Source organism: Gadus chalcogrammus, chromosome 7 (assembly GCF_026213295.1).
Source record: "Gadus chalcogrammus isolate NIFS_2021 chromosome 7, NIFS_Gcha_1.0, whole genome shotgun sequence".
NCBI classification, from domain to species: Eukaryota; Metazoa; Chordata; class Actinopteri; order Gadiformes; family Gadidae; genus Gadus; species Gadus chalcogrammus.
Window position 1 is genome coordinate 30478919 of NC_079418.1, and position 14525 is coordinate 30493443.

Here is a 14525-nt window from a genome sequence, read left to right on the forward strand (position 1 = left end):
CATGTAGCCACCTAACCGATTATGTCTGTCCAGCAAAATTAGTTTATGGAGTCCTATTCTGCTTGACCCCCACATTGCTGCTCGAAGCTATATTACTATTATTGTTGTTGTACTTTTGTCATTGTTTTTTTGTTTGTTTGCACTTTGGGTCAACCCTCTTTTTTTAAATGTGCTATATAAATATAGTTGACTAGAATAGACTTGCCTGCACCGTCTTTATTTCCGTCATTGTGTAGGAGGTGCCCCAAAACAGCCTCATAATTATCCTTACATGAATTTATTAAATTTAAGATTCAGCACGATTCCCAAAGGTATCATATTGTACCACATGGTATACCATATTTTGGTTAAATCGCAAAGCGTCAGACGTAATAGTGGGTTTGCTCTGTTCTTGTGAAACTCAACTTAAGGGAACAACATGCAAATAGATTGTGTCTCCTCGTGCGTCAGTCTTTTCATCCCAAATTTAAATTTAAAATTAAAATTAAAATTGTATTTACATTTTCAATTGAAATTTAAATTGTATTTAAATTGGCGATTTCACGTCTATGCAAATAATGTTAGCAGATATTCAGTGTCCTTCAATCTTCCCTTTTCAATTGGTGCAGTTGCAAGTTATGCTTCCACTTTACCATATGTGTACTTTTTCTTGTGCTTTGGTTGTACTTCCTACCTAGAACAAAGAGGGTTTGAAAATGTAAGGTTTTACTTAGAATAACATATCATTAGAAAATCCTAATTCTTAATTCTAAAATGGTAATCATTACTCATTTTATAATGAATACATGGAGGAAGAAATACCAACATGTATTTCTCTCCCATTGAATATTTTTAGCATTTTAAACTGGAGAGGAAGGTACAGAAGCAAACAGAGAAAGAAAAGGCAGTAGCTGGTTATTAAAACAACTCATTGACACCTCAACAAATCAAAGGTAAGTCTGTTCATTATATTATCAGCATGATAATAGTGCCAGCAGTGGCAAACCCCAACCCTAGACTATGTGTTTTCAGTGGTACCATTAAAGGGATACGGCTTTCTAAAAAACGTTTGATATATAGCTTATTTTAGCTGGTAAAAGGATTAAGTGTAGGTATTATATTAGGTTAGAGCTTAAAAACAGCGGATAGATAGAGGTGAAAGGTATAATTAGTCAAATTTCAAATTTCTATGGATATTTGCAAACATTATTTGTACATTGCTAATTTTACTGTCTGACCTTACCGGTCGGCGAGCCATTAGCCAGATTACTTTGTGTGAGAAACGTCACATTAGAGGAAGGATAGAAGGAGATCTGTGTGTTTTATATTGCTGTGTGATGAAGGGAAAACGGACACACAAGTGTCTCCACTATTTCTTCCTTTAAATTGACCTACCGACTCAGCTGGTGAGTACTATCGTTTTCAGTGTTTCAGTGTTTTGCTCTGTAATGGTAGATTCTTCACTTTTGGACTCGTAACAATAATGTTATATGTAAATTACGCATGGCTCCATCTCAAACAATCTATTTGTTTTCACCTCAGAATATGAAGGAATGTTAACCTAATCGCTAGTATTATTTAATGACTTACCATGTTTTTCCTACAGAATAATGGGGTCCAGTCATCTCATCTGTAGTTTCATTGGTGGGTAATTTACACAGCATTACAGTATTTATCATTATCCAGTTCATTGTATTGAATGAACAAAACCTCATCCTGTTTTTGTGGACGTGTGTAAGATTCCTACCGCAAATAGTTTGAATATATAATGGATACAATAGGTGCAGGACATATGCTCATAAGTATTGTCTGATATTAGCCAAGTCAAGTATATTTGATTTATTAAGTAAATAGTATCTTGGTATCCCCAGGGGTTGCGCTCCTCCTGTGGAAGTTACCTGGATTTTCAGGTATTTCCGAAAGTAATCCAAACAAGCAAGTATTTCATTATTTCTTTTCAACTTGACAAACAAGTCTGTGGTTTTACTCTCCATTAAGCTGCATCCCGCATTAACGTGGCGTTGAGCAGCAAGGCCATTCAGTCCTCACTCCTGTCGCACCAGGGAAAGGCTGAACACGCCATAGATGGGAATAGCGACCCTGAATTTGGGCACCAAAGCTGCAGCTCTACCGCCTATCAGGCCAATCCATGGTGGAGGCTGGAGCTGCCTGGTGTGTACCGGGTGTCAGAGATCCAGGTCACTAATAGGAATGACAATAGGGAGCGGTTGGATGGCGTTGAAATACACATCGGGAATTCACTGGGGAACAACGGCAACGACAACCCAAGGTGATCACCGACACCTACCCTACTTCCACCAAACATACTGTTTGACTCCAAGCCCAAATATTCCTGGTTTGATCCCTAATGACCTAGACCATCTTTTAAGTGCTTTCTGGCTCTACTCCTCAGGTGTGCCATCATCAACGATGACCCAGGCTGCTTGACTCAGACTGTCAAATGTTGGGGCATGGAAGGACGATTTATCAACTTCTACAAGTCCTCTGATCAAGCAGACTACCTGCAGTTGTGTGAGGTCAAAGTGTACGGAGGTCGGAACCCAGTTTATCATAACATGATAATCAAAGGGTGATTGGTGTACTGGTACCGCTGTTGGTCAACGATCATTGGCCCATGGTCAAATGCTGCTAGTCCTTACAGCTCAACTGGTAGAGCATGCCATTGACGCTGCCAGGGTTAGGGGTTTGTTTCCCACTCGGGGATAGATATTATAACAATGTATGCAACGGCAGTATTGTAAGACGCTTTGGGTAAAAGCATCCACCAAAGGAAAATCAACATAGCGTTTTCAACCTGTGGTACACGTACCATTGGTGGTACACGAGGGTACTGCAGGTGGTACACGTACCACTGGTGGTACACGAGGGTACTGCAGGTGGTCCATGTACCACTGGTGGTACAAGAGGATACTGCAGGTAGTACACCTACCACTGGTGGTACACGAGGGTACTGCAGGTGGTCCATGTACCACTGGTGGTACAATAGGGTACTGCAGGTAGTACGCGTACCACTGATGGTACAAGAGGGTACTGCAGGTGGTACGTGGGATTTTATTCATAATATTGAATGAATTATAGACATTCATTAAATTAGTTATTATTAAGAAAAAAAAAACTTTGAGGTTTGAGTCTCTTTTTTTGAATTGTATGGTTTTCCATTGATGTTTTGTGCTGCTTTACGTTTGCTGGATGAACACAAAGGGAACACAAGAGGTAGACGTATAGTGCTGAAAGTAGAACTCTCTCAACACCACACTATCAATTGTTTCCCAAGAGCTGGCTGCACCCTCCATGAGCCTTCAGGAGATGGGGAGGAACATCACTCTGGTGGGGACGCCGCTGTGCTGGTCAGACGCCCTGCTCTACTGCAGAGACTCTCACTGGGACCTGCTGAGCCTCATGGGCCCAGAAGACCAGGAGATGGTTGATGAGCTGGTGGCTCGCACCCCCTTCCCACTAACCAGCCACCTCTGGGTGGGCCTGCGCAGGTACCGGGCAGGCCGCCTTAGTGTCTATCAGGCATCAAGTCCTCATGATCATCTGGTTGTCCATCACTTTGTCTTAGGAAATACCATGAAAATAACAAAAGCTAAATATTTGGCCACATCATTCTTCCTTTAAACCAGCTAACCCTTAAATCTCTTTCAATGTTGGCAGGTCCCTTTCAGGAAGCTCCTGGTTTTGGATGTCCGGTGACCCGATGGACTTCACCCAATGGGACGACGGCTCACACCATCCCAGCCCCTGTGGGGGCGTGTCCAGTGTGGAAGGTTCCACATGGAGGCAACGCTCCTGTGAAGAACATCTTAACTTCATCTGTTTCACAGGTCGGTGTCAAGCCTACAGAGCCATTACCAGGTCCTTATGATGCAAAATAGGATTAACCTTATGCAAAGGCATGCAACAGCTTCCATGTAGTACCTTCACAAAGGTTTCTCTGATAATATCTTGATAGAGAACCTTCTCTGTAGGCCAACTTTTTGACATTTATAAATAGCTTGAAAGAGTAAGAGGATCAAGCTTCCTGTTTGGAAAAAATAAAAGTCCTCATAAGTACTATGCTCAATCTAGGAGTGTGTATGAGGGAAGTGAGCTGTGGGTATTTTCCGCCACTTTCATGAACCTTTTTATGTTTATATATCTATTTCCGCAGATCCGACAGAAGGATCGAAGAAGTTGCGCTTCTACAGTTCCACAAGAGAGAATCAAATTCGCTGCACCTAACTTGGCCTCACTGGGGATTCAAGCTGCTGATTCCGAAGAAGTCCTAAGTTCCTGAATGCTGTACCTCAGAGTGTGTCTTTGGTAGCTAGCTTGTTCCTCATCCACATTGTGTGCTAGAGCGGCATATAGAATACATTTACTTTAGTACATAATCATATTCATATAATAATCATATAATTCATATATTTATATTCTCTTTATAATCTATGAACTTATTTTTGATCAGAGGTAGTCTCATGCATCTATCCTTTGATTTGCAATATGGAGATTGTGTGTTCAAGATGGAATCAAAAGACTAGAAAAATAATCGGTGGGCCTTAAGCTCTGTCTGGTTTAGCTGACCCAGAAACTGTATCCAAACGGTAGGGTTTTATCTAGGGATGTGTGTTTTTAAATAATGTTTTTTTCTATAGATGTGAATGTGCAGTTTTTTTTTTTTGCATATAAATGTAAAGTAGCTAAAGTTTGTTTGCTACTGTGAGCATGGAGGGGGGGAGGTGGCTTATAGGTCACATTTGGCTGGTGTGGAGACAGTGAGGCTGTTTTTGGGGGTCTACGTTTTCCTATTATTTGGGGCCAAGCAGCGAAGCTGCGAGACAACCATAGTTATTCTACGTTTTCCTATTATTATCGCTCACAGCTATTTCGGGGTCGCTGGCTCAAAAGCTCTAGCGCCACCAACAGGTGCAAGTTGTACATGCATTCATTTTTATAACTTTTGACCCATTCATCCAATATTCAGAAACAAGGTATCATTGGAATCCTTGGGACAAATGTTGTCCAATCATCTCGAAACTTGGCACAGATGATCTTCAGGCCATGCTTGAGAAAAATCATCTAATGGATTTTTCAAATTGAAAAATGTATTGAAAGATTTGACCGCAAAGCCACCAAACATTGACATATCATAACCAAACATGGTACATAGACCCATGACATCATCATGGGGACACTCAACGAATTAGGTGACCTTTGACCTATCGGGGGCGCTGTAATTAATGAAGATGTGTTTTGTGTTTTAACCAACTTATTTTCACTGCCTGGTCATACTGTCAGACCTCTTCATATAGCTAATGAATTATTTCTCATGGAAACATAAGAATTTGGCTACCATGTTGAAAGTTGTCAAATTCAATAGTACACATCCACAGGCAACAAATTCTGTCGAATCTTCATGAAACGTACAATAAATGATCTTCGGACCAAGCTGAAAAAATTTGTTAAACGGCTTTTTCAAATTCAAATCCGTTTGGCCTTGACAGCCAATCAACCTTGACGGCGAAGCTGCCGAACAGGAAGTAAGCCTGTTCTCAGCAACTCTTTTACATATCATAGCCAAACTTGGTACATAGACTCATGACTTCATTCTTGGGACCCCTAAACAATATGGTGGCCTTTGACCTCAGGGCGACGTCAAACAGGAAGTGAGCTTATATCTCTGCAAGGCCTTCATTTATCCAAACCAAACTTGGCTCATATTCTTATGACCCTATCCTGATGATATCCAAATAATTGGGCATCATCAACGCCTAGGGGGGGGTTGTTAGCATTAAGTCTATTCCAGCCCTCAGAAAGCAACTTCAATGTATTTTCATTGTGATAACCATTTGCCAATAGCTTTCATTGTAGGTGAAATTACTGAGACGGTCATCATGTAGCCACCTAACCGATTATGTCTGTCCAGCAAAATTAGTTTATGGAGTCCTATTCTACTTGACCCCCACATTGCTGCTCGAAGCTATATTATATTATTGTTGTCGTACTTTTGTCATTGTTTTTTTGTTTGTTTGCACTTTGGGTCAACCCTGTTGTTCTTTTAAATGTACTATATAAATATAGTTGACTAGAATAGACTTGCCTGCACCGTCTTTATTTCCGTCATTGTGTAGGAGGGGCATCAAAACAGCCTCATAATAATCCTTACATGAATTTATTAAATTTAAGATTCAGCACGATTCCCAATGGTATCATATTGTACCACATGGTATACCATATTTTGGTGAAATCGCAAAGCGTCAGACGTAATAATGGGTTTGCTCGGTTCTTGTGAAACTCAACTTAAGGGAACAACATGCAAGTAGATAGTGTCTCCTTGTGTGTCCGTTTTTCCATCCAAAATTTAAATTTAATTTAAATTAGGGATTTCACGTCGGGTAGGCAGTGCACTTCCTACCATACCTAATGGTCTATGCAAATAATGTTTGCAGATATTCAGTGTCCTTCTATCTTCCCTGTTCAATGGGTGCAGTTGCAAGTTATGCTTCCACTTTATACAGCTGTGTACTTTTTCTTGTGCTTTGGTTGTACTTCCTACCTAGAACAAAGAGGGTTTGAAAATGTAAGGTTTTACTTAGAATAACATATCATTAGAAAATCCTAATTCTTAATTCTAAAATGGTACTCATTTCTCATTTATAATGAATATATGGAGGAAGAAATACCAACATGTATTTCTCTCCCATTGAATATTTTTAGCATTTTAAACTGGAGAGGAAGGTACAGAAGCAAACAGAGAAAGAAAAGGCAGTAGCTGGTTATTAAAACAACTCATAGGCACCTCAACAAATCAAAGGTAAGTCTGTTCATTATATTATCAGCATGATAATAGTGCCAGCAGTGGCAAACCCCAACCCTAGACTATGTGTTTTCAGTGGTACCATTAAAGGGATACGGCTTTCTGAAAAATGTTTGATATATTGCTTATTTTAGCTGGTAAAAGGATTAAGTGTAGGTATTATATAAGGTTAGATCTTAAAAACAGCGGATATATAGAGGTGAAAGGTATAATTAGTCAAATTTTCAATTTCTATGGATATTTGCAAACATTATTTGTACATTGCTAATTTTACTGTCTGAACTTACCGGTCGGCGAGCCATTAGCCAGATTACTTTGTGTGAGAAACGTCACATTAGAGGAAGGATAGAAGGAGATCTGTGTGTTTTATATTGCTGTGTGATGTCGGGAAAACGGACACACAAGTGTCTCCACTATTTCTTCCTTTAAATTTACCGACCGACTCAGCTGGTGAGTACCATCGTTTTCAGTGTTTCAGTGTTTTGCTCTGTAATGGTAGATTCTTCCCTTTTGGAGCTTAGTGAATAATGTTATATGTAAATTACGCATGGCTCCATCTCAACCAATCTATTTGTTTTCACCTCAGAATATGAAGGAATGTTAACCTAATCGGTAGTATTATTTAATGACTTACCATGTTTTTCCTACAGAATAATGGGGTCCAGCCATCTCATCTGTAGTTTCATTGGTGGGTAATTTACACAGCATTACAGTATTTATCATTATCCAGTTCATTGTATTGAATGAATAAAACCTCATCCTGTTTTTGTGGACGTGTTTAAGATTCCTACCGCAAATAGTTTGAATATATAATTGATACAATAGGTGCAGGACATATGCTCATAAGTATAGTCTGATATTAGCAAAGCCAAGTATATTTTATTGATTAAGTAAATAGTATCTTGGTATCCCCAGGGGTTGCGCTCCTCCTGTGGAAGTTACCTGGATTTTCAGGTATTTCCGAAAGTAATCCAAACTAGCAAGAATTTCATTATTTCTTTTCAACTTGACAAACAAGTCTGTGGTTTTACTCTCCATTAAGCTGCATCCCGCATTAACGTGGCATTGAGCAGCAAGGCCATTCAGTCCTCACTCCGCTCGTACCGTGAAAAGGCTGAAAACGCCATAGATGGGAATAGCGACCCTGACTTTAGGCACCAAAACTGCAGCACTACCGACTATCAGGCCAATCCATGGTGGAGGCTGGAGCTGCCTGGTGTGTACCGGGTGTCAGAGATCCAGGTCACTAATAGCAAATACCATAGGAAATACAGTAGGGAGCGGTTGGATGGCATTGGAATACACATCGGGAATTCACTGGGGAACAACGGCACCGACAACCCAAGGTGAATCACTGGTGTCACCTACTCTATATCCACTAAACATACTGTTTAACTCCAAGCCCAAATATTCCTGGTTTGATCCCTAATGACCTAGGCCCTCTTTTAAGTGCTTCCTGGCTCTTCTCCGCAGGTGTGCCATCATCATAGAAGACCCAGACTGCTTGACTCAGACTGTCAAATGTTGGGGCATGGAAGGACGATTTATCCACTTCTACAAGTCCTCTGATCGATTAACCTACCTGGGGTTGTGTGAGGTCAAAGTGTACGGAGGTCGGAACCCAGTCCATCGTAACATGATAATCAAAGGGTGATTGGTGTACTGGTACTGCTGTTGGTCAACGATCATTGGCCCATGGTCAAATGCTGCTAGTCCTTACAGCTCAACTGGTAGAGCATGCCATTAACGCTGCCAGGGTTAGGGGTCTGTTTCCCACTCGGGGATACATATTATAACAATGTATGCAACGGCAGTATTGTAAGACGCTTTGGGTAAAAGCATCCACCAAAGGAAAATCAACATAGCGTTTTCAACCTGTGGTACACGTACCATTGGTGGTACACGAGGGTACTGCAGGTGGTACACCCACCACTGGTGGTACACGAGGGTACTGCAGGTGGTCCATGTACCACTGGTGGTACAATAGAGTACTGCAGGTAGTACACCTACCACTGGTGGTACACGAGGGTGCTGCAGGTGGTACACGTACCAGTGGTGGCACACGAGGGTGCTGCAGGTAGTACACCTACCACTGGTGGTACACGACGGTACTGCAGGTGGTCCATGTACCACTGGTGGTACAATAGGGTACTGCAGGTAGTACGCGTACCACTGAAGGTACAAGAGGGTACTGCATGTGGTACGTGGGATTTTATTCATAATATTAAATGAATTATAAACATTCATTAAATTAGTTATTATTTAGAAAAAAAAATCTTTGAGGTTACAGTCTCTTTTTTGAATTGTATGGTTTTCCATTGATGTTTTGTGCTGCTTTACGTTTGCTGGATGAACACAAAGGGAACATAAGAGGTAGACTTATAGCACTGAAAGTAGAACTCTCTCAACACCACACTATCAATTGTTTCCCAAGAGCCGGCTGCACCCTCCATGAGCCTTCAGGAGATGGGGAGGAACATCACTCTGGTGGGGACGCGGCTGTGCTGGTCAGACGCCCTGCTCTACTGCAGAGACTCTCACTGGGACCTGCTGAGCCTCATGGGCCCAGAAGACCAGGAGATGGTTGATGAGCTGGTGGCTCACACCACCTTCAATCTAACCAGCCACCTCTGGGTGGGCCTGCGCAGGTACCGGGCAGGCCGCCTTAGTGTCTATCAGGCATCAAGTCCTCATGATCATCTGGTGGTCCATCACTTGAAAATCTATTTCTATGAAAATAACAAAAGCTAAATATTTGGCCACATTATTCTTCCTTTAAACCAGCTAACCCTTAAATCTCTTTTAATGTTGGCAGGACCCGTTCAGGAAGCTCCTGGTTCTGGATGTCCGGTGACCCGATGAACTTCACCCAATGGGACGAGGGCTACCACCATCCCAGCCCCTGTGGGAGTGTGTCCAGTAGGGAACCTTACACATGGAGGCAACGCTCCTGTGAAGAACATCTTAACTTCATCTGTTTCACAGGTCGGTGTCCAGCCTAAAGAGCCATTACCCGCTCCTTATGTACCTGCACAAAGGTTTCTCTGATAATTTCTTGATAGAGAACCTTCTCTGTAAGCCAACTTTTTGACATTTATAAATAGCTTGAAAGAGTAAGAGGATCAAGCTTCCTGTTTGGAAAAAATAAAAGTCCTCATAAGTACTATGCTCAACCTAGGAGTGTGTATGAGGGAAGTGAACTGTAGGTATTTTCCGCCACTTTCATGAACCTTATTATGTTTATATATCTATTTCCGCAGATCCGACAGAAGGATCGAAGAAGTTGCGCTTCTACAGTTCCACAAGAGAGAATCAAATTCGCTGCACCTAACTTGGCCTCACTGGGGATTCAAGCTGCTGATTCCGAAGAAGTCCTAAGTTTCTGAATGCTGTACCTGAGTGTGTCTTTGGTAGCTAGCTTGTTCCTCAGCCACATTTTGTGCTAGAGCGGCATATAGAATACATTTACTTTAGTATATAATCGTATTCATATAATAATCATATAAATCATATATTTATATATTCTCTTTATAATCAATGAACTTATTTTTGATCAGAGGTAGTTGTCTCATGCATCTATCCTTTGATTTGCAATATGGAGATTGTGTGTTCAAGATGGAATCAAAAGACTAGAAAAATAATCGGTGGGGCTTTAGCTCTCTGTCTGGTTTAGCTGACTCAGAAATTGTATCCAAACGGTAGGGTTTTATCTAGGGATGTGTTTTTTCAATAATATTAACTGTTTTTCCAGATGTGAATGTGCAGTTTTGTTTTTTTTGCATATAAATGTAAAGTAGCTAAAGTTTGTTTGCTACTGTGATCCTAATATCCCTTACCCCGAAGACTAATTTGACTGTATAAGTAAATGACCGCTGTAGGTAGCCCATCCAGACAGCCCTGCCACACACGGCCAGTCAAGGCAGCAGCTCAGGCCTCTGGTCTCCAGCATGGAGGGGGGGAGGTGGCTTAGAGGTCACATTTGGCTGGTGTGGGGACAGTGGGGCTGTTTTGGGGGGTCTACGTTTTCCTATTATTGGGGGCCAAGCAGCGAAGCTGCATGACAACCATTGTTATTCTACGTTTTCCTATTATTATCGCTCACAGCTATTTCGGGGTCGCTGGCTCAAGAGCTCTAGCGCCACCAACAGGTCCAAGTTGTACATGCATTCATGTTTATAACTTTAGACCCATTCATCCAATATTCACAAACAAGGTATCATTGGAATCCTTTGGCCAAATGTTGTCCAATCATCTCGAAACTTGGCACAGATGATCTTCAGGCCATGCTTGAGAAAAATCATCGAATGGATTTTTCAAATTGAAAATGTATTGAAAAATTTGACCGCAAAGCCACCAAACATTGACATATCATAACCAAACATGGTACATAGACCCATGACATCATCATGGGTACACTCAACGAATTAGGTGACCTTTGACCTATCGGGGGCGCTGTAATTAATGAAGATGTGTTTTAAGATGTGCTTTAACCAACTTATTTTCACTGCCTGGTCATACTGTAGGACCTCTTCATATAGCTAATACATTATTTCTCATGGAAACATAAGAATTTGGCTACCATGTTGAAAGTTGTCAAATTCAATAGTACATATCCACAGGCAACAAATTCTGTCCAATCTTCATGAAACGTACAATAAATGATCTTCGGACCAAGCTGAAAAAATTTGTTAAACGGCTTTTTCAAATTCAAATCCGTTTGGCCGTGACAGCCAATCAACCTTGACGGCGAAGCTGCCCAACAGGAAGTAAGCCTGTTCTCAGCAACTCTTTTACATATCATAGCCAAACTTGGTACATAGACTCATGACATCATTCTTGGGACACCCAAACAATTTGGTGGCCTTTGACGTCAGGGGGACGTCAAACAGGAAGTGAGCTTATATCTCTGCAAGGCCTACATGTATCCAAACCAAACTTGGCTCATAGTCTTATGCACACCTATCCTGATGATGCCCAAATAATTTGGCATCATCAACGCCTAGGGGGGCGTTGTTAGCAGCAACTCTATTCCGGCCCTTAGAAAGCAACTTCAATGTATTTTCCTTGTGATAACCATTTGCCAATATCTTTCATTGTAGGTGAAATTACTGAGACGGTCATCATGTAGCCACCTAACCGATTATGTCTGTGCAGCAAAATTTGTTTATGGAGTCCTATTCTGCTTGACACCCACATTGCTGCTCGCAGCTATATTATGGGGTCAAGCAGCGAAGTTGCGAGACAATCATTGTTATTCTACGTATTCCTATTATTATTTTCCTGCCATGGGAGTCTATGGCAGCCCATAAAACGCCTTGGTAAAAAATTGAAATTTGCCTTACTGAATCAGGACAGTCCCATGATCCCTCAAAGCAATTTCGGGGTGGCTAGCTGAAGAGATCTAGCGCCACCAATAGGTCAAGTTGGACTTGTATTCATGTTTATAACTTTTGACCCATTAATCCAATTTTCACAAACAAACCTTGGGCCAAGCCGAGTTCAACGGCTTGGCCCAAGGATGTAGTCATTTTGCGCAATGATGGATTTTCCAACTTCTTGTTTTTAATCAAAACCCCTCAAAAAACATCTATCACAAAAGTTATCAAATAGATTTTTCAAATTCAAAAACGTTAAGCCGCCAAAGCCAATCAATTTCGACCGCTCGATTTTTTATGATTTGCCTGGAAAACTTTTAATTTCTTGTATTTTTTGTTCGATAATTGTTAAAAGACCTGTGATACAATTTTTCTTAGACAATTATTTTTGTTTGTTTGTTTTGCTTTCTTTCTTTTTATCTGTAAAGCACTTTTTAGCTCTGTTTAGAAAAGGGCTGCATAAATAAAGATTATTATTATTATTATACACTTTTATATACTGCTTGAGCTGCTCCCCCCGCGACCCGACCCCGGATAAGCGGTTGAAGATGAGATGAGAGATGAGATGAGAGACTTTATATACATATATATATAGACATAAACATATATATATATATATATATATTCAGTATATATACTGTATTTATCCATGTATACATGTAAACATTTATACTTTTATACATATGCACATATTATCTGTATATATATAAACACATATATGTATATGAATACATTTATGTATATGAATACATTTATATCGGGACCATATATACTGTTGGGGACGAGATATTTTTGTTAGAAACTGTTAGAAAGACAGGCAGACAGACAGAAAGTTAGACGGACAGACAGACAGGTAAGCTGAATCTCAAAGACAGACGGACAGAAACGGAAGACAGACAGGCAAGCAGGCAGGCAGGCAGGCAGACAGACCTTGTGCTGGTTCAGCAGGCTCCTCACAGCCTCCTCGTCCAGGAGGTCACAGCGCAGCAAGGAGCCGCGCGCCCTGCTGTAGGCCGTCCCCACCGCCCTCCACCCCCCCTTCTGGAACTCAGCCAGCACCGCCCGACCCAGCAGCCCCGAGGCCCCCGTCACCAGCACGCCCCGGCCACTAGGGGCCGCCACTTCCTCCTGGAAAACACACAAAGACAGACACGCGCTGCGTATTCACAATCTGCGTGGTGTGTTCACCTGTTCATAATATTTTATCTTTTTTTTTATATAACGGTATCTTTAGAAAGCGTAATCTTTTTGATAACTTTATATTTTTCATAACCTAATCCTTTCCATAATTGTATCTTATTTAATTTATCTTAATGATAACTATGTATTTCATAACCTCTTTCATAACTTCTTTTTCATACCTTTATCTATAGGGTTGAGTTCAAGTTCACGTTCAAGTTCTTCATGAAACCAAAACCAAAACAAACATGCAGTAGTCATCATTGCTGGCAATAAAAATCCAGTTTTCTTAGTCTCCTCGACAGTGAAGGAAGTAGTATATATTTTGTTATTATTTTTTTAATCTATTATCAAACATACAGCACTTACCCTGGCCTGTCAACCAGGTGGAAGTGGGCTATATGCCTTATGTGTGGGGATGTCCCTTATTATTTTATCTGCCTATATGTTGTATCTAAGTGGGATCCTTGGAAGGATACTGCATGGATGAAATTATGTTCTATGTTTTATGTGTATTTTGTGTGGGTCTTTGTTATGTACTGTCATGAGCACACTGGAAGAAATCCCTAGCAACTTGTACAGTTGTATGGCAATAAAGTATTGAATCTTGAAAGTATTGAATCTTATAAAACGAATTATACACTCATATCCACAATATCAATCTATACTATAGGCCTACTACTATTTGACTAAAAGAACAGGTTAGGCTCGATGAGTCTGATGGTCAGAGAACATACACAGTAACTCCATTATAATACAATAGTTAGGATTAGTTACCTTCACCAACGCAACATGCCCCGGGCTGAAGGAAATCCTCGAAGCCATGGGATCACAAACTCTCTGTCTCTGTTCTGTAAGGTTTTAACTCTGCTGTAGAACTAAAACATAAACTCTACGTTGTAATTGTTATTCCGTATATATAATTTCAATGGTATCGTCACTGTGTTCAGTGGGTATGAACCCTAGACTCTATGGCTGCTAGTCACTATTCGGTAAGTAATATAAAAACCATAAACTCGATTGTATCATAAGCTGTCGAAGGTCTTTCCTCGTAAACGTCAACGCTACATCGTCGGGTTGTTTTTATGAGGTAACCAGGAAGTGGTCAGGTTGTGTTTAGGAGGTAACCAGGAAGAAGCAAGCTCTTTACCGCAAAGCGATCAGAACGGTCG

At 40.9% G+C, this 14525-nt stretch overlaps 2 protein-coding genes and 1 long non-coding RNA gene across 4 annotated transcripts in view; 2 read left to right on the forward strand and 1 right to left on the reverse strand.

The window, feature by feature from the left end:
* Positions 1 to 14462, reverse strand: part of mat2b (methionine adenosyltransferase 2 non-catalytic beta subunit) — a 19410-nt gene extending 4948 nt beyond the window's left edge. Inside the window, exons 1-2 of the mRNA XM_056594663.1 lie at positions 14131 to 14462; positions 13105 to 13302 (exon numbers count right to left, since the gene is read on the reverse strand). Coding sequence (XP_056450638.1) covers positions 13105 to 13302; positions 14131 to 14178 — 246 coding nt within the window. The 5' untranslated portion in view covers positions 14179 to 14462. The remainder of the gene's footprint in view (positions 1 to 13104; positions 13303 to 14130) is intronic.
* LOC130385901 (uncharacterized) lies at positions 538 to 1624 on the forward strand. The gene is made up of 3 exons (XR_008896075.1): positions 538 to 697; positions 836 to 932; positions 1586 to 1624. It is a non-coding gene; the product is annotated as an uncharacterized LOC130385901 (long non-coding RNA).
* On the forward strand, positions 6440 to 12216 carry LOC130385900 (C-type mannose receptor 2-like). 2 transcript variants are annotated; one of them, XM_056594664.1, is made up of 9 exons: positions 6440 to 6562; positions 6700 to 6796; positions 7450 to 7487; positions 7715 to 7753; positions 7842 to 8145; positions 8273 to 8412; positions 9234 to 9447; positions 9615 to 9784; positions 10060 to 12216. In XM_056594664.1, exons 3-9 carry the CDS (start codon positions 7454 to 7456, stop codon positions 10128 to 10130), a joined length of 972 nt encoding a protein of 323 aa, XP_056450639.1. In that variant the 5' UTR covers positions 6440 to 6562; positions 6700 to 6796; positions 7450 to 7453; the 3' UTR covers positions 10131 to 12216. The 2 variants fall into 2 exon arrangements, with proteins under 2 accessions (XP_056450639.1, XP_056450641.1); XM_056594666.1 differs by having other exon boundaries at positions 6440 to 6796.
* Positions 14463 to 14525: the final 63 nt, after the last annotated feature.

What these genes read in the sequence shown, in the direction of transcription:
- LOC130385900 (XM_056594666.1), top strand. Translation starts at nt 7,454, where the DNA reads ATGGGGTCCAGCCATCTCATCTGTAGTTTCATTG. An exon ending in TGAGGTCAAAGTGTACGGAG is followed by an intron (nt 8,413 to 9,233) that starts GTCGGAACCCAG and finishes TTGTTTCCCAAG; the next exon opens with AGCCGGCTGCACCCTCCATG. An exon ending in TAACTTCATCTGTTTCACAG is followed by an intron (nt 9,785 to 10,059) that starts GTCGGTGTCCAG and finishes CTATTTCCGCAG; the next exon opens with ATCCGACAGAAGGATCGAAG.